Source organism: Molothrus aeneus, chromosome 21, assembly GCF_037042795.1.
Source record: "Molothrus aeneus isolate 106 chromosome 21, BPBGC_Maene_1.0, whole genome shotgun sequence".
NCBI lineage: Eukaryota > Metazoa > Chordata > Aves > Passeriformes > Icteridae > Molothrus > Molothrus aeneus.
The window spans coordinates 6,228,716-6,253,724 of record NC_089666.1 but is presented as its reverse complement, the minus strand read 5'-3'; the positions used below and the strand labels follow the sequence as shown (position 1 = coordinate 6,253,724).

At 44.5% G+C, this 25,009-nt stretch overlaps 1 protein-coding gene across 1 annotated transcript; it reads right to left on the bottom strand.

Moving 5' to 3' along the window:
• Positions 1 to 1,064: 1,064 nt before the first annotated feature.
• On the bottom strand, positions 1,065 to 23,819 carry NADK (NAD kinase). The gene is made up of 12 exons (XM_066564110.1): positions 23,766 to 23,819; positions 19,573 to 19,867; positions 15,667 to 15,750; positions 12,021 to 12,150; positions 11,202 to 11,310; positions 10,852 to 10,937; positions 10,486 to 10,588; positions 9,533 to 9,684; positions 8,258 to 8,357; positions 7,253 to 7,410; positions 5,562 to 5,644; positions 1,065 to 4,503 (listed from the first exon to the last, which is right to left on the bottom strand). Exons 2-12 carry the CDS (start codon positions 19,743 to 19,745, stop codon positions 4,356 to 4,358), a joined length of 1,326 nt encoding a protein of 441 aa, XP_066420207.1. The 5' UTR covers positions 19,746 to 19,867; positions 23,766 to 23,819; the 3' UTR covers positions 1,065 to 4,355.
• Between the last annotated feature and the right edge of the window lie 1,190 nt (positions 23,820 to 25,009).

Genomic DNA, 25,009 nt, shown 5'->3' with positions numbered 1-25,009 from the left:
GGAAGAGGTTGGGACTGGAATTCCTGGGTGCTGTGGACATTGCCTACACTTCTAAGACACAGCTTTATCTGCAGCTGGACACTGCAAAAAGCAATTAAAATTAAAAATTTATTACAGCTTATTAGGGAGATTTGCAAGGATTCTATAAAACTGCTGTAATCTTTTTTCCCCTCATCCTAACCATCTAAATCACAACCTCTGTTACAAATACGTATTTTTCTCATCTTGATCTCCTAAACCTGAATCAAATCTCCTTTATGTGCAGCCCCAGGGAGGCATTTAGAGGTTCATGTGTGCAGGGGCTGACAGAGCAGCAGCTGCCCCTGACTTCATCCCACAAGTGCCAGTGGCAGCAGGGATTGTTGCTGGAAGAATGAAACATTCAAACATCCCAACAAAACCTTTGCAGTCCTTCCCTCAGCCAAGCCCAGTGGGAAACCCTGTCCAAGGTGTCCTGGAAAACAAAAACTTCACTTTAAATCAGCTCCTTCACCTGCAGAAGGCATCTCCTTGTCAAACAAAAACTCCATTTGAAGGCATCTCCTCACTTCCCTCTCAGCTGCTGGAATGAGTTACAGATTAATTACAAAATCAAAACCCTCATTAATCCCAAGTTCCATGGGAGAAGTGATGAAATGCACCTGAGGCGTTTCAACCCCGTTTGCAAGTGTGCAAATCCAAGTGTGCCACAGGCACTCAAACCCATTTTTAACCCTCAACTTCTGGATATAAATTACCAGATTATTTGACCAGTTTATCTGACCCTTACCTATTTAACCCTTAACTCTTTCTTTCCTCACATTTCTGTCATTGGCCCTTTAAAACACTATTTAAATGCAGCCCAGCTTGTACACAAGATTTGTTTCAAGTTGCACAGCAAATCCAGCAATTATTTTGAGACTTTTGAGGAAAACCTGGTACCAGACATGCAAAAAAAGCCTTGGGTGTATTCCCACAAAACAGACCCCACTTTTCCATAAGAAATGCAAACCCCACAAAATTCAAGCAACTGACTGGGAATTCACTGTTTTCTATTCTCCCCAAACAAAGGGCAAATCGACCAATCCAACTTTACAAAAAGGTTTTATTGAAAGGATTGAAAAATATTTTGTTTCTCAACAATATTTAAAACCAAGTTTTCAATATGTTAACAGTATGTAACAGGATTTTTTTAGCTTTTAAAAATTCAGTACACTGCTTTATTATTCCCTACTACAGCTGGTAACAACTTCTTCCATTTCTACCAGAGGATAATCTTTTTTTTTTTTTTTTTTAAAAACAAATTAATTTCCCAGCTTCCATTTTGGCCCTTTGTAGATGAAAGGATCTGGAGGTGCCAGTGACTTGCAAACCCTTTTATTAAAAGCTCTTAATCAGCAAACCCCCGTTTTTTAGCACAGTTTGACCAAGTTATTCTGAAGAAGCTACATGAGCAAGAGGAGGGTTTATTGCCAATAAAGTGAGGTGCATTCCAGCCTTTTGCTGCTTCAGCTCCCCCACTCCTGGAGCAGGTTAAATGCACAACTCCAGGGCTGCTGCAGCCTCACTTTCCTGCAGTTTGCAGATTAAAAGCCTTGGAAAGGGACTTTGCACACTCAGATTTGTGATGGATTAACACAGCCCAGGCTGTGAGAGCTGGGCCAGGGAGAATCAAGGCAGCTTTTGGAGGAAAAGCCAGGCCTGGAGTCCCTGAGCCAGGGCTGCAGCTCTGCCTGGGCTCAGCAGCCCCAGAAAATTCCTTTTCTCAGAATTCTGTACAAGCAAAGCTGCAGCAGCCTCAGAGCCACAATGCAATTGCAGCAGGTGAGGAATTGAAAGAAGAAATTTCAGGCCAACCCCTAATGTAGATCTAAAGTAGCTCAGTACACTTTGATTACAGATTTAATTTCCTGTGCACTCTGAAAATTAAAAGTTCGGCAGTTTAGTCGAGAATAGCTTTACTATTATAAAAAGCATAAATAAAAAGTGCTGAATATAGTTTTATCTTTAAAAAAATACTAGATAAGGCTCATAAATCATTTCACCTCTGCAAAATGATTTTCCACTCCCCAGTGTGCCTAGAACTGCTCATTCTCCACTCATGCACACATTTCTCTAGACACCATACCCTGTTCCTTCTCTCAGTTATTGCATGTTAAATAAAAGAGTTCCAAAGCAAACAAGCCTGACAGTTCTCTAGTTCAAAAAGTAAGCAGTTATCAAATAACTGAATACTCCACTCAGGAAACCCGTAAGCAGCTTCAAAACAGTGATAAAACAATTACTGCAGATTCAAGTGAAAGAGAAATCCCAAAAGCTCTCTGGATATTCTCCAAGATATCCCAAAATCCATCTGGTTTTGACCAAATCAAACCAATATTCTATGTTACAAAATGTACAAAGCAAGTGTTCATTTATAGCAACGCTGTTCATTGAGATTTGAATCGTCACCAAGAGTTTGTTTCTCTTTTCTGGACAAGTGCTCTCACCTGCATTTCGTGAGCTCAGCCTCCAAAAGGGAAGGACATGACTGAAGCCACCAGAGGACAGCAGGGCAGGCAGAGGCTGGAAATGAAACCATTTCCCATTTCCACTTTGGACCACAGAAACAACGTAAGACAATCATGAGAAACTTCAGCAGAGATTCTGCCTGGGTGCCCCAGGAAATCCCAGCCCAGGCAGGAAATTCATCCCTGGGCAGCTCTGCCTCAGGCACTGAACAGCTCCTGTCCCTTCCTGCAGTGAGCGATGCAGCAAGACTGGAAAACGCTGAAGTTTGGATAAAATGCTCAAGAGACTGCACCACAGAGAACATAAATGTAAACATTTTCCTTGGCTTTGCTATTCTGCACTTGAAGTACAGGGCAAACCCTTTCCCCCCACCCCAACCGGTTCTTTTGGTGGGGTTTGGTTTTTGTTTTTTGTTCTTCCATAAAAGCACATACAATAAAATATGTACAGAGAGAAGTTAGAAAGATTTGAAAGCATCTTAAAAAAAGTAAATGTGAGACTTAGAATAATCTTGAGTGTGCTGAAGGCACCGTTGCTACTCCACTGGGAATGTGTCCTCTCATTTCTCCAGTCACCAATGCAGAATCCCACCCTGGGTCACTCAGCACCGAGAGCTGGAAGGTATCCATGGAAGTTGAGGGCATTCAGGATCTTAGAACAGGGTATTTTCTTCAGGACAACACTGAATTCAGTAGCAACTGAGGTCCAGATTCTTCTTGAACACTTGGAGAATTTGTTATTATTATTATTTTAACATGATAGTCTCTAATGCTACCATTTATCCCAGGGAATCAAACAAAAATAATAACAAAAAACCAACACATGGATGACTCCCACCAAGAGGAAGGGCAGAGCTGTGAATTAGCTCAGCTACAAATAATTCATGCTCATCCCTGCTGTTTGTGGCTATTTCCACAGTGCTGACAGCCAAGGGTCAACCACTGCTCTAATGGGCACAAGAGAAAGAAATGTATATATAAAAAATATATACTTTTTATTACTAATTCCATCTATTAATAAAAAACATCCTTTGTGGGTGTTTCTTCAGTGTGTCACATTTGCAAGTAAGAAAGTATTTTCTGGGCAAGGTGTGTTTAAGATAACAAAGAGGAACTTTTTTTTTTTTTAAAGAAAACTTCTCAGAGCCTTTCTGTTCCTAGCAGTGTTAAATGGAGTTATAAACGATCAAATGGAAGATTTTAATGCCACTTTTCTGCTGCCACTTTTCCCTGGTGTAGCTACATTCAGCCTACCATGAACTGGTAAGTCAGAAGTTACAATCAAATCTGCAGATGTGGTTTTGGACAGCAGTCAGGAATAATCCACTGCTCATTTGGAAGGAAATTCACACTGGATCAGAACCATCAGAGCCTTCCACTCCCCCTCCTGGTGCACAGGAAGGAGCACAACCCTTCCCAACCCTGAGGGACATCAGCCACAAGCACAGGGCAGCTCCAAAATCCAGCAGAGGGGAGGGATTGGGATTCTGCCACATCCCAGGGCTCCAAAATGCAACAGAGGGGAGGGATTCTGCCACATCCCAGTGAGGGGAGGGATTCTGCCACATCCCAGTGCTCCAGAATCCAGCAGAGGGGAGGATTCTGCCACATCCCAGTGCTCCAAAACCCAGCAGAGGGGAGGATTTGCCACATCCCAGTGAGGGGAGGGATTCTGCCACATCCCAGTGCTCCAGAATCCAGCAGAGGGGAGGGATTGGGATTCTGCCACATCCCAGTGAGGGGAGGGATTCTGCCACATCCCAGTGCTCCAAACCCAGCAGAGGGGAGGATTCTGCCACATCCCAGTGCTCCAAACCCAGCAGAGGGGAGGGATTCTGCCACATGGCACTGCCAGAGCCCTGCTCCTCAGAACTCCTCCTCCTCCACAGCGAAGTTGTTCTGCTTCTTGCGCACGTTCCAGTGCAGGCACTGGGCCAGGCTCTCGAACCAGTCGCTGACGGGGTCCCGGAAGCAGATGGAGGGGAGGGGGTAGCACGAGGTAGTGATGCTGATACTGCAACAGCACAGGGCAAGTCAGGCAGGGACAGCAACAATGTGCACAGCCCCAGCCTGCTCCCACCCAGCACAGAGCTGACTCGCTGCCAAACAGCAGCCTGCCATGCCCGGTGAACACAACCACAGCCGATCCCAAAAGAACCAGCAGAGCTCTGGGGACACTTGTGTGACGTGTCTGGGAACCCTCCACGGCATCCTGCACCCACACAGGGACAAAGGAAACCCAGGGCACCACCTTGGCCTTTGGGTTTCCAATTTTAAGCAATAAACCCAGAAATTCCAGAGTGTAACTGAAGGCCAAACCTTGAGTTTGAATCTTTACTGGGCACCTTTCAGTTTCAAGTTTTATGCAACAAGCCCAAGGATTCCAGAGTGTAACCGAGGGCCAAACTTTGTGTTTGGATCTTTATTGGGCTCCTGACTCCTTTATAGATGATCCAAGCTCAGAGGGAATGAGCCCTGCTCAGGATGGAGGGTTACACCAGCTCTGCATTTCCCTTCATGGCACCTCGTGTGGGCCAAGAGGAAAAAGGGCCCCCTGAAGAGCCCATCTGCCAATCTCCTTCCCAGAGCTGCCTTTTAACACCTCCACCAGCACATTCTGGACACAAAACTGAGGGACTGCTCACCCTTGTGCTCACTCAAGGCCACAGCAAGTGACCACAAGCCCTCCCAGTTAACCCAGTTTAAAGCACGGGGAGTGTTCCAGCACCTGTGCTCACAGGCAGCTCCTGTTAGTTTGTAGCTTTCAGAATTGCTAAGATTTATCTTGAAGTTAAAATTTAGAGTTTTCTAAAGATATGCACTTCCTCCCTGCCAAGCATGCAATGTTTACAGAGTCTGAACATTTCCCTTGCTTTTATGGGAAGATCCAAAGAACTCAAGTTAGAAATTAAATCCTTTTAGTGCAGTCTGTGCTCTAGGAGGTGTTAGGGCTTAGAAAAGCTTCTTCCTTCATTGCCAAAAACCCTTTTGGCAGATGTTAGAGAATGAGGGAGCTGCATGAATCAGGATTTTCTATACTTAGAGATAATAGAATCAGAAGAAAGGTCTGACCTGTCTCCATGGCAGATTTCCTGCCTCTTCCTCCCATCAAAGGAAACCCACGCTGTGTTCCTGGCATCTGGGGAGAGCATGATCTGAAAAACAGGAATGGTCCAAAACTGAGAGCAAGGAACAAACACCTCCTCCACCCTCCCTCTGACGCAGCACTGAGTCCTTGGAACTCCACACTGCACTGGAATCCCTCAGCTGTCCATGGCAGCAGTGCAGTAACACCACTCACGCTCCAAAACTTGATTTTTTGTTTATAATTATATGTTCTTCTATATGCAGTAAATCCCCTTTTTATAAGTACAAGGTCATAACCCACACAGACCTTCCAGTTCCAGCCTGTGTCTTCCTTCCAGTTCAGTTCCTGTAACTTTAGTTCAGTTACAGGAGCTGACCTTAGCTTTTCTTTCAAGAAAAATAATGAAGTTAATCCAGAAAAATACATTTTAGTACATAATGAATCCAAAGGTATCAAATTTAGGAAGTTTGCCTCCTATTTAAATTACATTCCTAATTAAAAGAATGAACCACCACTGGCCAGTAACACCCACTGACACCAAAGTGTGGGCTGAGAGCTGTGCCATGAATAAACATTGAATTTGTGTTGTAAAACAGGAACAAAAAGTCCAGAACACACTCATTTCTCAATGCTAATCCTCCAACACCCCCAGGACAAAAGGAGAAAGAGATTCTTCCTTGCACAAGAGTATTTGTCCAAAATACCCATTAACCAAGTCTATTTTATATTCAGTATTAAATGTCTTTTTTTCTGCAAGACAACATTAAAAAAAACTAAATACTGAATTGCAGATAGTGCTACCAGTAAATACTTAAGATCTGCAATATTTCTGCATGAAAGGAGAATTTTTGATTCCCTTCACTGATCATTTACAGGCACTTTAGCCAAGATTCTGGAACATTTTTCAGAATGCAAATGCAGGAATTCCCATTTTGTAGAACGTTACAGAGCTACAGTCCAGTAGGAAAAGTGTAAAATATTCCACTTAAATTTATTAAAGTGGGAAAAATCTTCAATTTTAACTGGGCCAAATCTTCAATTTTAACTGGGCCAAAATCTTCAGTTTTAACTGGGCCAAAATCTTCAGTTTTAACTGGGCCAAAATCTTCAGTTTTAACTGGGCCAAAATCTTCAGTTTTAACTGGGCCAAAATCTTCAATGTTAACTGGCCAAAATCTTCAATTTTAACTGGGCCAAAATCTTCAATTTTAACTGGGCCAAAATCTTCAATTTTAACTGGGCCAAAATCTTCAATTTTAACTGGGCCAAAATCTTCAATTTTAACTGGGCCAAAATCTTCAATTTTAACTGGGCCAAAATCTTCAATTTTAACTGGCCAAAATCTTCAATTTTAACTGGCCAAAATCTTCAATTTTAACTGGCCAAAATCTTCAATGTTAACTGGCCAAAATCTTCAATGTTAACTGGCCAAAATCTTCATTGTTAACTGGCCAAAATCTTCAATGTTAACTGGCCAAAATCTTCAATGTTAACTGGGCCAAATCTTCAATTTTAACTGGGAAAAATCTTCTAAAGAAAGGCACAATCTTGAAGCAGACTTGGTGTGATCCAGCCCCAAGTGAGAGGACGCAGGAGCCACACGACACCTCCCACCCTCCTCCCATTCCTGAAGTTCTTAACCCACAAAGAGCAAGAAAATGAGAGAAAAGCCCACCTTGAGTTCCACTCCAGCAGGAACCACGATGGGCCTGAAGGACAGGGAGTGGGGGCAGATGGGGGTGATCATGATGGCCGGGACGTTGGGGTGGATCATGGACGCTCCGGCCGCGGCGGCGTAGGCGGTGCTGCCGGTGGGCGTGGACACGATCACCCCTGGGGACAGCAACAGGGCAGGGACATCAGCATTGAACAGGGATTGCTCTGGGGACACCAACAAACCCTACTGTCACCCCTGGGGACAGCAACAGGGCAGGGACATCAGCATTAACAACCAGGGACTGCTCTGGGGGACACCAACAAATCCCACTGTCACCCCTGGGGACAGCAACAGGGCAGGGACATCAGCATTAACAACCAGGGACTGCTCTGGGGACACCAACAAACCCTATTGTCACCCCTGGGGACAGCAACAGGGCAGTGCCAGCAGCACTGAACAGGGATTGCTCTGGGGACACCAGCACACCCTATTGTCACCCCTGGGGACAGCAAACAGGGCAGTGCCAGCAGTTTGAACCAGGGACTGCTCTGGGGTCACCAGCACACCCTGTGCCAGGAATGTGAAGCTCCCCCTGCATTTCACAGCCCCACTGCAGCCCAGCACACACACACACACAGAAGCTGCCCCTGACCCTGCCATGTGCTTTCAGGAGTTGCACAAACTCAGCTTACACAATTTTCTAATAGTGACTTTCATTTTTTTCCTTTAAGAGCTTTAAGGATAACTCCTGCTGTTCATGAGCTGAGATTGTTTGCCTTTAGCAATCCCAGGTACCAGGCCAACCCTTCGGAGCTATTTCTTCCCCTTAGCCTGAAATACAATACTCCAAAAAAGAGCTACTTGCCCTCACATGCCCAGCAAGAAAATCTTTCAGCACCTCCAGCCTCACAGTGTGGACCACACCCTGTCTTTGCACCCTCCTGCTTGCTGGCATCAGTGACTGGAGCAGCGTTTCCAGGAGAGGAGATGCCCCAGGAGGGGCTGGCAGGGAGCAGCACTCACCGTCCCCCTGCACCGTGGTGATCAGGTGCCCGTCCAGGAACACGTCCACGTTGGACAGGTAGGAGGAAGGGCCACGATCCACCACCACCTCGTTGAGGACCTGCCACGACAGCAAGCATTACTGCAGCCTGCTGCTGCTGCTGCCTTGCATGTCAAATAAATGGCAGAAACTGAACATGGCTTCCAGATCTCCTAAAAATTCAAGCTTATTTAGTGCCTGCAAATGAAAGTCTCTTTACATTTCTGTGCTATCGAGAGCCAGCTGAAGTTTAAGAATTTAGTTTTGAAGATTTAATAGATTTAATTCTTAATTTTAAGAATTAAGTTTTGAAGTTTAAGAATTAGTCCCCAGGAGCTGGTCACTAACAACATGCAGAGTTTTTCTTATTTATAAAAACGTTTGGTGTGTCTGATTTTAGAACTACTGCTTTGTCTTCAACATAGAAGGAAGGCTGGACTCAAGCTTGGAGAGATCTCCCAGCCTAAACAATTCTGTGAAATTATTTCTATTTTAAATTATTTTAAGGATTGCTCCCCAGGAGTTGATCACTAACAACATGGAGGGTTTTTCTTCTCATTTATAAAAATGTCTGGTGTGTCTGACTTTAGAATTACTTTGTTCTCAAATAGAAGGAAGGTTGGACTCAAGCTTGGAGATATTTCTCAGCCTAAACAATTCTGTGAAATTATTTCTATTTAAGGATTGCTCCCCAGGAGCTGGTCACTAACAACATGCAGAGTTTTTCCTTCTCATTTATAGTTTTTCTTCTCTCACCAGAAGTATCTGGTGTGTCTGGCTTCAGAACTACTGCTGCTTTGTTTTCAAATACAAGGAAGGCTGCACTCAAGTTGGAGATATCTCCCAGCCTAAACAATTCTGTGCAATGATCTCTATTTTAAGGATTACTCCCCAGGAGCTGGTCACTAACAAAGTGCAGGGTTTTTCTTCCAATTTATAAAGGTGGCTGATGTGTCTGACTTCAGAACTACTCTGTTCTCAAATAGAAGGAAGGCTGGGCTCAAGCTTGGAGAGATCTCCCAGCCTAAACAATTCTGTGCAATTCTTTCTAGAGCAAAGTGTGAGATTACAAAGTGTGAGATCAGCACTTGTGATTGCACAAAGGAAATTGTGCAGCAGCTCCTCAGCATTTAGAGCAAACTGGGAGCTCAGCCCCACACTGCTGGGGCAGAGCTTTAATGAAACAAATACAAATTACAAACAATAGCTTGGGGATTTTGGTTTGGTTTTTTTTTTTGCTTGTTTTTTCCCCTGACCTGATATTGCATAATTTGTTTGCCCACTTCTTTCTCCAGGTTTGCAGGCACGAGTCCATTCTCCTCTATCCCATTCTGCACTGAGCTCTTGTCCCTGTGCTCCTTCACCACCTTCACCTTGAGCCTGCTCCGCAGGACCAGGGCGGCGTTGCCTGGAGGGAAAAACGCAGGGAGAAGACTGAGGAAAGGAGGTGCTGGCACAGGAAATCACCCCAGCAGTGACTGACACACTCCAGCAAATGCCATCCAGCCAGCCCTGAGCTTCCAGCACTCCCAGTCTCATTCACAACACAACTGGCTGCACTTGGCTGAAGCTCAAAACTGATTTTTAGCAGCAACGAGGAAAAAAAATCAAAGCCAAATTTTAAGCCAGTCCCTTCCCGCTTTTCTTATTATGTGAAAAGAAAATTTAAGTTTTGTATAGACATGATTAAAATGGGAAAACCCTGTTGGGCTCATGTGATCTTCAGTAAGACAAAAGCTAAGCTCCAAGAAAATTAAAGCATTAGAAACGTGTTAAAAGATAATATTCTAGTGAGAGTTTTGGACATCTTTGCAGGATCTACTTTGGATGCAACTCAAAAGAATTTATTTCCTCAAATATTTTGCCTGACTTCTCAGTATTTAAACACTGCCTTTTATTTCTACATTTAGTTGCAATTTAACACAAATTCTACATTATCTTCCACTTATTTACTCCATCAAGTTATTTCTTAGCCCTTTTTCTTTACAGAGCAGCACTGGATGGGTCAATGCAATGTAAAACTTCTGACAATTTAAGGTACATTTCTGACAATTTAAGGTACATTTCTGACAATTTAAGGTACATTTCTGACAATTTTTCTCTCAATTTCAGATACATTTCTCAAGTTTCAGATCTTAAGGGCTGACCTGAAAGAATTGATTAAGAAAAAGTAACAAACAAACACCACACCTTGTCCCCTTAAATTTACCTTCTATAACCTGAGTGACTTGGGACTGAAAATTCTCAAAATTAAATGGAGTAAGAAATCCAAGGGATCCCAGATGAAAAGCCATAACTGGAGGTACACTACCCTATCAATAAAGAAAAGAGTTTTAAAGCTCCTCAGTCAAAGCAATCCACACTTCAACTATTTGCCTGTAAATATTGTGACTATTGATGAAACTTCAACTGTGCTTCATAAAAAACAACACATTTGGCATCATTTTTACAAGGTAAAAAAGAGGGAATGAGGAACAAAAGACAAATGCTGAACTCAGGAGAAAAGAGAGGGGAAAAGCACTTTTAAACACTTGCAAAAGAAGAGATTTATGGGTTATTTCCAATAAGAACCAACCTGGAAAAGTGAAGAAGCATAAAGTAAGGTCCCATCTCCTCCCAGGCATATGATAAAGTCTATCTGATTGGAGATATCATCATAGTCTAGGAGAAACATTGAAATCAAAAGTTTTCAATTCCATTTTATCTCCCATCTTAATTTCCTAACAAAAATTAGGAGGGAAAAATTTCAATGTGCAGCGTGCAAATATTCCCTCACAAATATATAAAAAAGCACATTTAAGATGTAACAACTGTCTGCAAAAGACACAAAAGTTTTACAAATTTGACCCAGCAAGCAAGAAAACACCAAGACAAAAAAAAAAAAAATTCCACTCCAACTGTCCTTCCAAGAAATCATTTCCATACCTTCTCTAAAGGTGCAAAATTTTTTCTTCACTGGTCCAAAATTCTCATCATTAGCTATAGCAGGGTCTTCCAATACCTTTTTCTCCACATACACAATCATGTTGTTCTCCTGAAGAGACAGAAAATAAACTTGTGAGGGACCTCCCAACACTTGACTCTCTCCAAAATTTCTATTAATTTATTAATTTCATTATATAAATAATATTTACAGGAGTGTTCTGCATCTGCTGGCTCTTTTTAATGTGTGGTTTGATCCTGATGAGAATTTTGCAGCCTGCACAGAACATTTAATAAATTAAACCTTGGAATTTGGAATATAGATTACAGACACAGCAATAATGCTGTGTTTGCTCAAGGATTAAAGGTTTTTAAAAATTATATCTCATTCCTGTAATTCAGAACTGCAAACAGAATGAAATTTTTTACTTTAATAATTTTAATTCATTTAATAAATTTAGTTTTAAGCTTCACACTGATCTTAAATTCTGCAACAAATTTTAGCACAGCCAGTGGCAGTGGATATGAAAATTTGATTGCACAAATTCTGTACAGAATCAGCAGTAATTTCAATTTTCTCACCTCAGTGAGGTACACACAGAGCTCTCTGAAGGGCTGCAGCAGACTGGCATCACGGATCTTCTTAATTTTAATTCATTTATTTTATAATTAATAATTTTAATTCATTTAATAAATTTAGTTTTAAAGCTTCATACTGATCTTAAATTCTGCAACAAATTTCAGCACAGCCAGTGGCAGTGGATACAAAGATTTGATTGCACAAATCCTGCACAGAATCAGCAGTAATTTATATTTTCTCACCTCAGTGAGGTACACACAGAGCTCTTTGAAGGGCTGCAGCAGACTGGCATCACGGATCTTCTTAATCACAAGGACACTCTTGGGAGGTTTGTTCCATGTCAACCGCTGGCTTGCTGGATCCTGAATGTGCCTGGGGGACAAAACAACCCCAAAGATCAGCACAGCGTGGTCTGACACCTTCCTGAGCTGGTAAAAACCCATCCTCCAGTGTGGAGAGCACAGCCCTGCACAGCAGGCAGGGAAAGGCAATAATTCCCATTGCAGGGATGTTCCTGAGGGAAATGCAATAATTCCCATTGCAGGGATTTTCTGAATGAAATGCAATCATTCTCATTGCAGTGATGGTCCTGAGGGAAAGGCATTAATTCCCACTGTAGGGATGACTCTGAATGAAATGCATTAACTCCCATTGCAGGGATGTTCCTGAGGGAAATGCAATAATTCCCACTGCACTTGTGTTTCTGAGGGAAATGCAATAATTCCCATTGCAGGGATATTCCTCAGGGAAATGCAATAATTCCCACTGCACTTGTGTTTCTGAGGGAAATGCAATAATTCCCATTGCAGTGATGTTCCTGAGGGAAATGCAATAATTCCCATTGCAGGGATGTTCCTGAGGGAAATGCAATAATTCCCACTGCAGGGATGTTTCTGAATGAAATGCAATAATTCCCACTGCAGGGATTTTCTGAATGAAATGCAATAATTCCCACTGCAGGGATGTTTCTGAATGAAATGCAATAATTCCCATTGCAGGGATGTTTCTGTGCTTTACTACCTGCAGGTGTTCACACAGAATTAGTAATTCTGGTCCCTGCTGTCCTGTGAATGCACTTTGCCAACAGAAGCACCACAGCAGCTCTCAGACAAATTCCTGAACTGCCACCACTGCTTCCTCTTGGTTTAGTGCAGGCTCCAAGGGGAAACAGCCACTCAGAGGATCTGAAAACGTCACAGCATCGTTCTTCCCCATCCCATACTCTAACTCAAACTGCTCAATGCAAATTTGAAATCCACTTTATTTCAGTGCCCACATTTGAGATACAAACCCAGCAGAAACTAAAGGGTAATGCAGGGCTCTAATATCAAAAATGCTGACAAGAAATAGGGATTGCAGCACTGAATACACCCAGAATTTCACAATAAACCCAAACTTCATTCAGACAGCCAGCCTGCCTGTTTGAGCTGTACTCACCAATTCCATGGAGTCCTACTGAATGAAAAGTTATTCATAACTTGCTTTAAGATCTTCATGTTTCTTTCCAGGGCTCAGGCAAATGCAACAGCTCCGAATAAAATGAAAGGCTGAGGCTTTTATCACTTATTGATAACTGCAACCTCAGAAGAATACATTTTTCCCTGAAAAATGTTTTTTTTTTCTTCTACTGAAGATTTCAATCAATTCCAATAAAAAGTTGTGAGGCTTTACAAAAAATCCTGTGTAAAACTTGTACTCCAGATCCTCGAGGTAAGGTTTCATAAAGAAAATCCCATTTCAAGAAAAATAAACAGGGATTTGATTTCTTTTTCTCTCAAGAGCACAAGCCCCTGATCCTTTCTTCACTGAGTATTCATCCAATTCATCTGCTCACCAAAAAGCAGATTTGCAAGCTCTAGAGCTGCTGGTTGTACTGAAAGAGACACCCAACCTTCCCTAACTTCAGCCTGCACATAAAAACTACGATTTTCTGTTAAAAATAATCCCTCCAGTGAGGAGAGTTCAACAAAATTACCCACAGCAGAGGAGAAAAAAACCACCAACAAGGTTTTGCTTGTTTTTTAAAACCCACAAAACCTTGTGTGCAGCAAAATTAATTTCTAATTTGCTTTTCAAACAAGTCCTTGCCTTCAGCAGCCCGGGGGCAGCTCTGCTCCCTGCCCTGCCTGCCCAAGGTTTTCCCTGGCAGGATCCTGTCCCTGGTTTTATATCCCAGTGCTGGGCCAGCCCCTGGGAGGAGCAATTCCCCAGTCAGGTGGGTAAACACGACCTGGGCTGGCCTGCGGGGCTCTTTACAAGCACCAGGGGAATGAGGAAGCTCTGGGCTGCCCAAGGGAGGGATCTGGGTTAGACTTTCCCAGGAAAGGGTTGGATATCACCTGGAAGGTTACAGTCTCCAGAGGTAGAGATTTGGGCAAATAAATATTGACTGCAATCACTTACAGTTAACTGGAAGAGCAATTCAATATTTTTTTTTAAAGGGGCAAAAAGTAGAATGGTTTGGGTTGGAAGGGCCTTCAAGCCCATCCAGTCCCACCTTCCACCATCTCAGGTGGCTCCAAGCCATGTCCAACCTGGTCTTGGACACCTCTGTCCCAGGGCCCCCCAAAACCAGGGACCAAGGCCTTGGTTAAACCCTGAAATTCCTCCCCAATTGTTAAGTATAGAAAGCAACACTTGAATTTTGTCAACCTACAAAATTAAAATGTTTCTTTGCCCACTAAGCAGAAACCAGCCCTTGTTCCCACATTTATCAACAGTCTAAAAGCAAACTTGCTTTAACTGAAAGTACCAGAGACCAAAGAGAAAAATTGAAAGCACAAATTTAAACATCATCACCAAGGGAGGGAGAAGGATCCCCTCAGATCTCACAGTTCCTCTTCCTCCCCTTTTTTTATTGAGTTGGAAATATGGGAGTTGCCCTTTGAGACACCAAACTCTGGACTGCAGACTGTGCCAGCTTGGCAAAGCTGACCCCAGGGTGGCAATCACATGAAAACCTCTAAATACCAGGTAAAACACAAACACAGTGCTGAGGGAGCTGGGGGTGCTCAGCCTGGAGGAAAAGGAGACTCAGGGGTGACCTTGGCACTCCCCACAGCTCCTGAAAGGTGCCTGTGCTCAGCTGGGGCTGGGCTCTTTCTCCAGGCACTGACAGAACCAGAGCACACAGCCTCGAGCTGCACCAAGGGAAATACAGGGTGGGTATTGGGAAGAAGGTTTTCACAGAAAGGTGAGAAAGGTTTTTTCCAGAAAGGTGATAAAGTTTTTCACAGAAAGGGTGAGAAAGTTCTGGAATGGCTGCCCAGGGAGGTGCTGGGGTCACCATCCTGGGTGTGTTTAACAAAGCCTGGATGTGACACTGGGTGCCAGGGTTGAGTTGAGGGGTTGGGCTGGGTTCGACTCCATGGTCTTGAAGGTCTCTTCCAACCTGGGGATTCTGTGATTCTGAGAATTCTGGGAATTTGGGGAATTCCCCCAAATTTGGGGATGTGCTGGAGTCACCATCCCTGGGTGTGGCACTGGGTGCCAGGGCTGAGTTCAGGTGTAGGGGCTGGGTTGGACTCCATGGTTTTGAAGGTCTCTTCCAACCTGGGGATTCTGAGAATTCTGGGAATTTGGGGAACTCCCAGGAACTGGGGATGTGCTGGGGTCACCATCCTGGGTGTGTTTAACAAAACCTGGGTGTGGCACTGGGTGCCAGGGTTGAGTTGAGGGGTTGGGGCTGGGCTGGACCTTTTGTCTGGAAGGTCTCTCCCAACCTGGGGATTCTGAGAATCCTGATGAGGGGGTGAACCAAGTGGAAGCAGTGGGAAAGCAAAGTGGTTTTCTCTGCCTGAGCAGAGAAATACAGGTTGGATATTGGGAAGAAGTTTTTCACAGAAAGGTGATAAAGAAGCAGAGTGGCACTGCTGGAGGAATACTCACATAATGGTTTTGGGGTTCTGCAGCATGCAGGCCTTTGGTCCAAAGGTGGTCACTGGGCATGGTCCATGCAAGGAACGCGTTCTCCTGAGGGCAGAGAGGACAACAGTGAGACTGCTGACAGACTGGGCCTGCCTGGCTGCTGCAACACAAACCCTGCACACACGGACTCGGGGCAAAGGGCATTTCCTAAACCCCTGTGTGCTCCCCATTGGACAGATCAGCTCTCACAGCCCCAGGGGCTGCAAAGAACATCTGTATTCTGTGCTTCTCAAAGCACTACATCTTAGCTAAAAGCACATTTTTTAGAAGGGCTGAATCTGGTGTAAATACAGCTGAACCAGCTCAGTGAGTGCTCTTCCCCTCACCGAGGGCTTTGGCTTTCCCAGTGTGTGACGTGACAACACCTGTCATGGACATGTTTCATGAAAAATCTTTTTGTTAAGATTTTTTCTCTTGAGAAGCTGAGAAGCTTCAGCTTCTGCATGTTTTGCTGCTTTAGAATGTGATTTAGAAAATTGTTTTTACTTGATAACTAATGACAGCTACTTGTGTCAGAACTGGGAGCAGTCACAAGATTTTATTATCATTCTTTTTTATCCCTTTCAAACTTTCTGATAAAATCTTTGTTATCATTCTTTTTTATCCCTTTCAAACTCTCTGATAAAATCTTTGTTATCATTCTTTTTTATCCTTTTCAAGCTTTCTGATAAAATCTTTTTTATCATTCTTTTTTATCCTTTTCAAGCTTTCTGATAAAATCTTTGTTATCATTCTTTTTTATCCTTTTCAAGCTTTCTGATAAAATCTTTGTTATCATTCTTTTTTATCCTTTTCAAGCTTTCTGATAAAATCTTTGTTATCATTCTTTTTTATCCTTTTCAAGCTTTCTGATAAAATCTTTGTTATCATTCTTTTTTATCCTTTTCAAGCTTTCTGATAAAATCTTTGTTATCATTCTTTTTTATCCTTTTCAAGCTTTCTGATAAAATCTTTGTTATCACTTTTTTATCCTTTTCAAACTTTCTGATAAAATCTTTTTTATCACTTTTTTATCCTTTTCAAACTTTCTGGTAAAATCTTTTTTTCTAGTCTTTTAGTATAGTTTTAATATATCATTTATTTTAATATAATATATGTCATAAAATAATAAATCAGCCTTCTGAAACATGGAATCAAAATCCTCATCTCTTCCTCACCCTGAGACCCCTGCAAACACCACCACAAACCCCTCCAGATGTTTTTAAGTCACAGTGTCTTGGTCATTTAAAGACCCTTAATGAATTAATCAAACAAATTCTTCAGCTCTAAGGCCCATGGAGATCTGTATCTCCAGGATCAGGCTGCCATGTTGAACAGGCTGAAGAAGAATTGCTGTCCCCCCCCCATTTATTTCTCTAATAAAATATTTGTCTTCAGATAAACGGGGGCTCTGAGGTGTCCTTTATGCTCAGAATTGAATCCCCCAGGAGCCAGGGTTACTCCTGGCTCTAGGATGAGATCAGCTGGAGGAAGTCAGAACTCTTCTGCCTCACCTCCCTCCCAAACTCCTCCAGCAAAGCTGCAACTGGGAGCAAAACCTGCTCAAGCCATGGGACTGCTGAAGCATGATGTGACTGCTATTAGAATTATTCCATTATAAAAAAGAGAGAAACATTTATTTCCTGGGCTTAATTCAATCACATCTTGCTTGCAACAATCAGCACTGCAGTGCCTTCTATTGTGTGTTACAAAGTAGCCCAGAGCAGCCTGATGACTCAGTCCTAGAGCTAAAAAAACCCTCAGAAATTTAATAAAAATCAAAACCAGATCACAGGTTAAACATGGAATTAAGGAACAACAGCAACATCTTATTTGTTCCTTGCCTAATAAAATAGGCCAGTCGAAGATTTGAATTCCAATAAGATAAATAGAATAATTTCTTTTCCATTTGTAAGTCCAGGCATGACTGACCCAGTCAGATAAGAGCATTACTCAGTGCTTTACAAACTTTACCTCAATGATATTAGAACAGGAAAATGAGCAAGGACCGACATAACAAGAGATTAACGTGTCTATCAATGTGGGCAAAGGGAAGATAAGTCTTGATCTGCTTGTGACCAATTACCTTTGGCATTAGATTGGTTAAATAACACCCAGGCAGCATCACCTCCCACTTCTTGCTCCACTCCAGCTTCTCCCAGGTAACTGCAATTTTTGCCCTCTCCCAGCACAGGTCATTATTTGATGCCACTCCCAGTAATTGGCCAAATTCTGCTCCCATGTGAGGCTTTAGAAATCCAGGTCTGACCTTCATGACATTCCAAAAGTTTCCTCTGCAAGCCCTAATTAGTAAGTGGTGTAAATTCTCCCTGAGATTCCACGTGGTTTTATTAGTGCTCAATAAAGAGTGAACAGAATTTCAGGTTATTCCTAGCCAGGCTGCCTTTGCTAAGGATGAGCAGCAATGCCCTGGAAATTAAACCTCTTTGAGGAAAATCTATTTATCAGTTCCCAGCAGCTGGGCAGCTACCTGGAGCTGAAGAGCACAGAGGAAGCCTGAGAGCAGCATTTCCTGCCAGCCTACAAAATGCCTTGAGACAATTGAGCTCTGCAGTGAAGACAGCCAGAGAACGACTGCAGAGCATCCTAATGAAGGAAAATCTCAGAAGCAATTACCCTGATTCAAACCCACAACAGACAGAGCACTTCTGGTTGGAAAAGCAGCTGTTTAGCTGGAAAAGAATACACAGAAATTTAGACTTTCTATGCAGACTGATTGAAAGGTTTGAGTAGAGAAGGGAAAACCACCCGGTTTTACAGCACAATTTAAAGATCAGATCTTACACACTGAGCAGAGCTCCAGCCGTGCACAGCCCTCAGAAGACACTTCCCAGAAGCATCAAACACAATGAGCCACACACACAGAGCAGCTCTTTTCCTAAAGCATCAAACACACTGAACCACAAACACAGAGCAGCTCTTTCCTAACCTTTCAAGGCTTTTACCTCCCTTCACCACGAGCCACCCCCTGTGCCCTTCAGCCTCACCCGTGTGTTCTCTTGCCTCCCAAGAACATTCCTACCAGCAAAGCGGGAGCTCTGAACAGGAATTCCATCTGCTGAGCAGCTTCCTCGTGGCTCTGCCCGTGTTTCAGGGACAGTCCCAGCATAAGGAAGGTGAGGAAGTGCTGCTGTGCCTCCCACAAGATCGAGACATGGCGCTGCCCCTGCCCGCAGTTCAATATTTACAGCGGGTCCAAAGATCAGAAGCTCTACCCACCCTGCCCACACGGCAGGAGCCTTGCAATGACATCAGAAAGTTGGCTCCAAAAAGAGAATGGGTGTTTCTCACTGCTCTGAAACCCTCTGCAAGCACAAAGTTGCTTTTTGCTGCCTCGCACACAGGTTTTTAACACACAGCACTAAAGCTTTTACCAAAGTCTGAAGAATTGCCTCTACTGTTGACTGATAATCTTTTGGAGACTGTGAGCTCTGCAGACACCTCTTTTGACAAGCCATGAAACTTTGATTTGAGCCTGCTCTTAGTCAACACCCCACCTTCATTTTGAACCTTCCAAGGTGCATTTGTAGAATGAGATCAGAAAGTTGGCTCCAAAAAAAAGAATGGGTCCGAAACCATCTGCAAACACAAAGTCACTTTTTGCTGCCTCACATACACAGCCCTAGAGCTCTGGCTTGAGCTTTTGTAAAAGTCTGAAGAATTGTCTCTACTCTTGACTGATTATTTTTTGGAGACTGGACCTGATTTGACAAGCCATGAAACTTTGATTTGAGTCTGCTCTTAGTCAACACCCCACCTTCACTTTGAACCTTCCGAGGTGCATTTTTAGAATCCCTCGTGGCCATATTTAAAAAGTATTAGAATCTGGTTAATTTTAGCAGCAAGGGCAAGAAGCAGGGGCCTCACCTGAATTCTTTGGTGCTTCCAAGGGCAGGTGAAGCTGACAGACTCCGTGACTTGGCGCGGCCCCGGCTGGTGCTGCCCCAGTCCTGGTCGCCGTGGCACGCCGAGCACTGGTAGGCAGAGTCAGAGCTGCCATCAGCCTTGCTGGCACACAGCTTCTCCCGACTCATCTCCATGCTGGGACTGCAGGAACCTCAGCCAGACACAAATTCAACCCCTGCAGGGGAGAGGAACGGGCAAAGCCTCAGTGTCTGCGAAGGGAACGGAGCTTTCCTTCAAATTCCGATGGCGGCTGCAGCTGGCTCGAGGAAAAACAGAAATTTGTTATCACAACATGCTGAACATCAAAAAAACCCTGCAGTAATCCTATAAGCAGGATGATTTAGGGCAGGGCATTGAACAGAAGAAGTTTGTTATGAAAGAACAGCTTACAAAGATGGGCATTATAAAATAAAATTCAATCCCTTGGTGATTTGCTGCTCTTTCAGGGACGTCCTGGGGTTGGATAAAGGTGGTTTGATGAAACCCTTGGGAACGTGGAGTGCAATTAAAAATGGGAAACTGCAATCAAACTGGAGTTGTGCTCAACATCAAGACAGTGCTGGAGTTGTCCAGATGAGCGTTGCTGCTGAGATGAGCTGGTGCTTTGAGCCATTTCCGTGCTTTCTGCAGAGCTCCTGCTCTGTGCCCAGCACTGCTCACCAAGGTGGAATTTTGCCAGGGCCCCCACAGTGGTTTTTATAATTGTTTTTCAGCAATTAAAGTGTTTTAAAGTCCCTGCAAGAAAATCTGGAGGAGCATGTGATGCTAAACACAGCTTGCACACACTAATAAAGACCTCTCCAAAAAATCTGGGAAGTTCTTCAAGGGAATCAGAAGTTCCTGGAATTAAAAATGACCACTGTGTTCCCAGACTGAGAAGATGCCCAGCACAGATTTAGTGTCTTCAGTTACACAAGAGATAAAATTAATTTCTTTTAGCTATTTAAGAGAAAGAAAAGCTTTAAGTATGTGCCAAGCAATCAAGGCACAGGAAAACTAAAGTCAGGAAAAACCATAAAGTCTCCTATGAGGTGATACATATATTGAATAGATAAAACAAAATACTCAAAGAGAAAAAATATCCAAAACCACCAACCCCTGTCAGATAATGCAACAGAAATAACCTTAATAAGCCCCAGCTTTAGAAATAAAAGAGGAGAGACAAAAACAAGCTGGAGGACAATTACTCATTTCTGACAAATTGGGGAGATGATCCAAAACAAACAGGACAAAAGGAGGACAAATGTGCAGTATTTCAGTTCCACGAAGAACCAGCACAAATGAGAGATAAACAGCTGGTTAGAGCCCAGCTTTGTAGAAGTACAAAAACCAAAAACCACAAAACCAAAACAAAACTCGAACTTGAAATAACTGCAGAAGTTGTAGAGATCTTGTGGGCAAGCTGTCATCGTTACTTGAAGCAATAGAGAAGAAATCTTAGCAGAATAAAAATAGAAACCAACTTTCAGTGTATGAACAAACACCAAACCATAAACAAATGGTATCCATGAGAGTGCAGCACATTCCTCAGTTGATTCCAACACACGGGGGGAAAAATTGGTTCAGTAAAAATTTGTTTTTCCCAATGGTTTCATCACTTTGGATGAAGCTCCCACCTCATCCTGCCCAGAGAGAGAACCAAACATTGGTGCAAGGATGAACACGGAGTGTGGCTCTGGGAAATCATCACCCACCCAGGAGATCTGGGGGAAATCCCCCAGAGAATGGCAAAGGCCATCGTTTCACCAGAACCCCGCCCTGCAGACAACAAAACCATCCACAAAACACAGCTGCAATTTCAGACTCATTATAAATTAGACAGCAGCACCACAGAATCAGACAAGAAAGTGTTTCTGCTGTAGCTGAGGCTTACCCGAGGAGAGCATCACTACAAAGAGGTGCAATTAATGCCAGCCATTAATGATTTATAGCACCCTGCCCTTGAAGGGTATCAATGTTTAACTGGGGGTAACTCGTTGCTGGGTCACCTCTGACGGCCACTGCTTGGGAAACAGCCATTGCAACAGAGCTGCAATTGTTTCCAGCTAAGATTAGCAAAATGTACCTCGATTTTTAGGCAATTTGAGCTGATACATAAATTTTGTGCCCATTAGTTGAGCAAAGGAGGCAGAGAATAATTGATGTAATAAACAAGGTGTGCTTCCACGTGACTTTGACTGAGGAATGTTCATCTGACAGATGCTGACAGTAAAGAAAATCAGATTAGCACAAAACTGGAAGTGAGAAGTGCACAGACATACTAAATACAGCCTAAGAACTTGATATTCCCTCCATGTAATACTTTCCAATTCAGGATGTTTTAACTGCAGCTTACACCATGTACTGTTTAATTAACATTCCCTCACAAGACCTTTATTGAATAAGCAGACTTGACATAAGACAAAACTGCCACTGAACAGCTTCCAGGATGGGATCCAAAAAAGCCTTTAAGCACATGGTAACAAACTAATGAAAAGGCTGCTCTGTTTTAAATCATGTCCAAAATAAAAACAACACAAGAAAAGCAACTATTTCAATGTCCAGCACTGCAGAATGAAGGACAACTGAGAAAGTGTCAACATTTAACAACAAATATCTGTGATGGTGACACAGCAGCCGGGTGAATCACCTCTCACACATATCCAACTCCAGTTTTATTGCAGTTTCCCATTTTTAATTTCACTCCACGTTCCCCTGAACAAGAACTTCCCAAGGGTTTCATCAAACCACCTTTATCCAACCCCAGGACATCCCCCAAAGGAGCTGCAAAGCTGCAAAGGGATTGAATTTTATTTTATAACGGCCCTGCTTGTAAGCTGTTCTTTCATAACAAACTTTTCCTGTTCAATGCCTTGCCCTAAATCATCCTGGTTATAGGATTACTGTAGGGTCCATCCTGACAAAACCCTCACAGTGCTTTAACCCCACACCGAGTGATTTCTTAGAAATTATATCAGCAATTCAAAACTCATTTTGTACTTTATTATTGCCTTTCTCTTGGGGCATAAGAGGACAATGTTCTATCCAAACCTGCAGCTCTTGTCCCGTTGCTACAGAGCACTGTGTGCTTGATCGCTCTGCTCTGTGGAGCTTTCTTTTGTTGAATTTTGCTGAATAAAGCACTCCAGCAGAGGTTACATGCCTATGACTCCGTCCCCAGGCACTAAACCCCCTCTCACACACACAGAAATGAAGGAACAGACAGACAGACATCACCAGACAGACAAAGCTCGGTTTAGTTCAGAACTTCGTATCCCAGCGAGCCTGCAGAAAACCACAACCCCTAATAAAAGCCGGCAGCCTGGCAGCAGTAACAATTTTAGGTTTTGATTACACACCCAAATGCTATTTCCACCAAAAACCCGGGCAGTTTGAGCATCACGTGTGCACGGCCCAGGCAAAACAAAACCATTTATTAACCCTTCATCTGAGGAATTCCTGCACGGACCGGGCACCCGAACCCAGGGTGGCACCCTCGGGGGGGCAAACAGCAAATCCAGCCCTTGCTATAATGACAACACAGAGAAGGGGTTTTTTCTGTCCTGTAATTAACTTCCACTCCCTAACAGATAGAAAATGGGAGAAAAAAAAACCAGCATTCCAGGATGGAAAGATGGAAACAGGATCCACACACTGTCCTGGCCGGCACAAACTGCCCCAGGATGAGCTCGTTTCACCTCCCGAGATGTGCAGGGAGAGCAGCCCCGAGGGTCTTCCCTAAAAAGCTGGAATTCACCGCAAAATTCAGTCCCTAAAAACCTGAGATTCACCCCAAAATTCAGTTCCTAAAAACCTGGAATTCACCGCAAAATTCAGTCGGGAAGCGTTATCCTGCCTCAGGGGGCAACCAGCGGGGCTGGCCCGTGATCCAGCCCTGCGGGAAGGGGTCCCCGGCCTCGGGGCTGCCCAGCGGGTTCCCCCGGAGCCACTGGGATGCGGGAATGCGGGCACTTGGGACACATGCGGGCACGGAGCGGCCCCGGCGGGGACAGACACCGGGCAGGGGACACGGGGACACGCACTGGGGACGGGCAGCGGGGGGACAGGGGGACGCGCACCGGGGACACACACACGCGCACCGGGGACACCCGCACCGCTCTCCCCTCAGGACCCCGCGGGCCGCCCCGCGCGGCTCCCCCGGGGCCCCGACTCACGGCGTGGCTCAGGGCCGGGCCCCGCGGCGCTGCTGGCGGCGCTGGGCGCTGTGAGGGGCGCGGGGCCGGCGGGCCCTGCGCGCCTCCATCGTCCCCTCCCCGCCGCCCCCGCGCAGGCGCGGTTCGGCCGCGGGCCCGGCGCGCAGGCGCGGGCGGTGCGGCTGCGCGGGGCCGCCTGTGGCCCGCGGGGTGATTAGCGATAATTAGCGGTCATTAAGCGCGGGGGAGCTGGGTGGGCTCTGGGTGTGTAGCAGCCGGGATTGCATCGGGTTATAGCCGCGTTGGAGGTGCCAGCGAGGGATGCGGGCAGCGGACGCGTTCAGCCAGCCCACAGCCCTCACAGCACCCCACAGTTACACCTTCAAATATCGGCCATGCCATCCCTCCAGCCATCCACAGCCCTCACAGCACCCCACAACCCCCGGACTGTTACACCTTAAAATTCGGGCCATCCCAGACCTTCACCTCCAGCCATCCCATCCCTCACACCATCCCACAGCCTCCCGCCATACACCTCCAAATTCCGGCCATCCCATCCCTCCGACCACCCCACACCCCCCAAACTCCTCCAATTTCCAACCATCTCACACCTCTGGCTATCCCTCCTCTCCCGCTATCCCACCATCCCACCCCTTCAGCAATCCCTCACTTCCTACCTCCAACCATCTCAACCCTCCAAACATCCCATCTCCCACCATCCCACCCTCCCATCTTCCACCCTCTGATCATCCCGTCACTCCAGCCATCCCACACCTCCACCATCCCATCCCACACCTCCAACCATCCCATCCCATCTGAGAGGAATGGTGGATTTGTCTTTCCAAACCAGCTGTGGGTGTGCTGGTGGATAAAACCAGCACTGGAAGATAAAAGAAACAATGGGAAGGATTCCACTGATTGATGAATGAAAAGAGATATTTGCTTTTAGAAATAAACTTTAGGTTTGCTGATAAACGAAATTAGACATTGAGAGGTGAAAGAAACAATGGGGAAGCAAAACCCCTAAATTCAGTAAGAATTAAAAATTAAAAGGGAGGGTTGTACATTAGAGGGAAATCTTTGGGATCAGGTGTTTTGGGAAGTCTGAACCTCTCAAGTACCTCAGAAATGGGGAAAGAGAGAAGGGAAATGTGGCTGGGAAATTGGATAAAAAGGAGGCTGGGTCCTCCAAAAATTGGAGAGACCCCAGGGGAATGCCCCATGGCCTCTCCCTTTATTCCAATAAAGCCAGAAAGGGCTCCTCT

Excerpts from the sequence above, each read along its gene's own strand:
- NADK (XM_066564110.1), bottom strand. The coding sequence starts at position 19,745 with ATGGAGATGAGTCGGGAGAAGCTGTGTGCCAGCAAGGCTGATGGCAGC. Across the intron at positions 15,751-19,572 it reads GGAAGCACCAAAGAATTCAG|GAGAACGCGTTCCTTGCATG; the intron begins GTGAGGCCCCTG and ends CTCTGCCCTCAG. Across the intron at positions 8,358-9,532 it reads AACAAATTATGCAATATCAG|GTCCTCAACGAGGTGGTGGT; the intron begins GTCAGGGGAAAA and ends CTGTCGTGGCAG.